Here is a 2,123-nt window from a genome sequence, read left to right on the forward strand (position 1 = left end):
CCAAGGTCTCCTCCAGAGCCTAACAGAGCTCCAGGAGAGCTGGAGAGGGGTTTGGACAAGGGATGGAGGGACAGGGCAAGGGTCCAGGTGCAGCTTTTGGGGTTCCAGCTCCTGGGGGAGCAGCGGTGGGTGGTGCAGGAGGGCTCAGGTTTGGGGGCTCACCTGCATGCAGCAGTTGTCGATGATCATGGTGTCGAATTTGATCTTGGGGTACAGCTCTGCCACCTCCTTACAGCACTGCAGGAACAGCCCGTCCCCCAGCTTCCTGCAGAGGGCAAACACCAGGAAGGGTTGGTGGGAAACAGGGGAATGCTTACAGCACCAGGGGTCCAACAGGAACGGCAGGTGCCCAAATGGAGCTGGGGTCTGTGATAAGAGTTGGGGCTTCTGGTGCTGCTTTGTTCCTCCCCAGCCAGCCCCTCTCTCCCTTTCTGCCACCTCTGAGAGGAATGTGGTTTGTGCCAGGTAAACACACCTGGAGGGACTTGGAGAGCACAATTTCCTGTCTCAAGCACTGTCAAGGCCACAAAAGGAACCTCCCAGGAGATAAAGCAGCAGGGCAGGAACTTGAGGTAAGCACAGCTGGCAGGAATTTACACCAGGAAGGTGCTAATTCCAGGTTTGGTCAGTTAATGCATCCCGTCAGATTCCCACATGGCAAACTGGGAAAGGAACTGACTGCTCACACAGGGCACCCCAAGTCACGGGAGCATCCATGACCTCCCTGTCAGAGCTTGGGCTGTCCCCAGGGGGGAGAGGACAGCTTTGTTCTGGAGCTGCTGCACCGACCCCAGTCATCGGTACCTGCTCAGCCCCAGAGCCGTGTCCCGCTCCCTGCAGGCCCTGACACCGCTGCCACCACACACCACAGAGGGGACCCCAGGGGTGTCCCAGGCCCCAGGGGACAGTGGTGTCCCAGGGCACTCACATGATGTTGGCCTTGTGCACGGCTGTGACCTTGGCCCGGCCCTTCTTGGTGGCGTAGTCGAAGGCGAACTTGGCGATGCGCTGGGACTTGGCACGGGTGATGATCTTCAGGCACTCGATCACCCCCTTCACACTCTGGGGGCACAGGGGGGCACACAGGGGGGCACACGGGGGGTCACACACAGCACAGCCCCCCAGCAGGTCCCCAGCACCCCCCTGGCTCGGGCTGGACAGAGTTCTGTCCCCAGCAGCTGGGATTTAGGGTGAGGATGATGATGGCAACAGGCAGATGTCCTGGGGGTTGCTCGCCCCAAATTAAGGACATTTCAGTGCCCCCCCCTCTGCCAGGGCATGAGAATTTGGGGGAGGACTGGCCAAAGGGGTCCCAGCTCACAGAATGTCCTGCCCAGGACAGAAACTGGGAGGCAGTTACTGCTGGGCACTGGTCAGGGGGTGGTGGGAGAGTGACTGGGCATCACTTGTTCCACCCGGGGTCTGTTCATCTCCCTCTCCTTATCACTGTATTTATTATATTGCATTTATGTAATTTATTATGTATAATGTAGCATTGTCTGTATTATTCTTGTATGTATATTATAACTGTATTAACAACATTTATATTTTAGTACTAGTAGTTAGCATTAGTATTGCTGCTCTTATTATTTTGTTTCAATTATTAAATTTTTCTTATCCCAACCCACGTTCACCTGTTCTTTCCTGTTCTCCTGCCCCTGGGGAGGGAGAGGGGGGTACTGAGGGCTGGGGTTGACCCAGGACAACATCATGTCCCTTTTTTCTCCTGCAGCCCCCCCATCCTCACTGGGGCTGGGTGTGTTCATGTCCCTAAAACCTCCTGTAACTCCATCACTGCTGCTCCAGGCACTTCCACACTGTGCTCAGCATGGAATCAGGGAATCGTGGGATGGGTTGGGTTGGAGAGAACCAAGAGCTCATCCAGCCTCACCCAGGGACACCTTCCACTACCCCAGGGCTTGGACACTTCCAGGGATCCAGGGGCAGCCACAGCTTCTCTGGGAAATTCATTCCAGGGCCTCCCCACCCTCACAGGGTGGAATTCCTGCCCAATATCCCATCTAGCCCTGCCCTCTGGCACTGGGAACACATGTCCCTCCAGGCCTTGTCCCCAGTCCCTCTCCAGCTCTCCTGGAGCCCCTTTAGGCCCTGCAAGGGGCTCT

At 56.6% G+C, this 2,123-nt stretch overlaps 1 protein-coding gene across 1 annotated transcript in view; it reads right to left on the bottom strand.

Annotated features, from left to right (window-relative positions):
• Positions 1-144: 144 nt before the first annotated feature.
• The window catches only part of LOC115307280 (isocitrate dehydrogenase [NAD] subunit beta, mitochondrial-like), a 10,748-nt gene continuing 8,769 nt past the window's right edge, over positions 145-2,123 (bottom strand). The window contains exons 2-3 of the mRNA XM_029958632.1: positions 929-1,165; positions 145-265 (exon numbers count right to left, since the gene is read on the bottom strand). Of these exons, the coding sequence (XP_029814492.1) occupies positions 145-265; positions 929-1,165 (358 nt within the window). The remainder of the gene's footprint in view (positions 266-928; positions 1,166-2,123) is intronic.

This window comes from Manacus vitellinus, unplaced genomic scaffold (genome assembly GCF_001715985.3).
Source record: "Manacus vitellinus isolate BGI_N305 unplaced genomic scaffold, ASM171598v3 scaffold_162_pilon, whole genome shotgun sequence".
In the NCBI taxonomy this organism is placed as follows: Eukaryota; Metazoa; Chordata; class Aves; order Passeriformes; family Pipridae; genus Manacus; species Manacus vitellinus.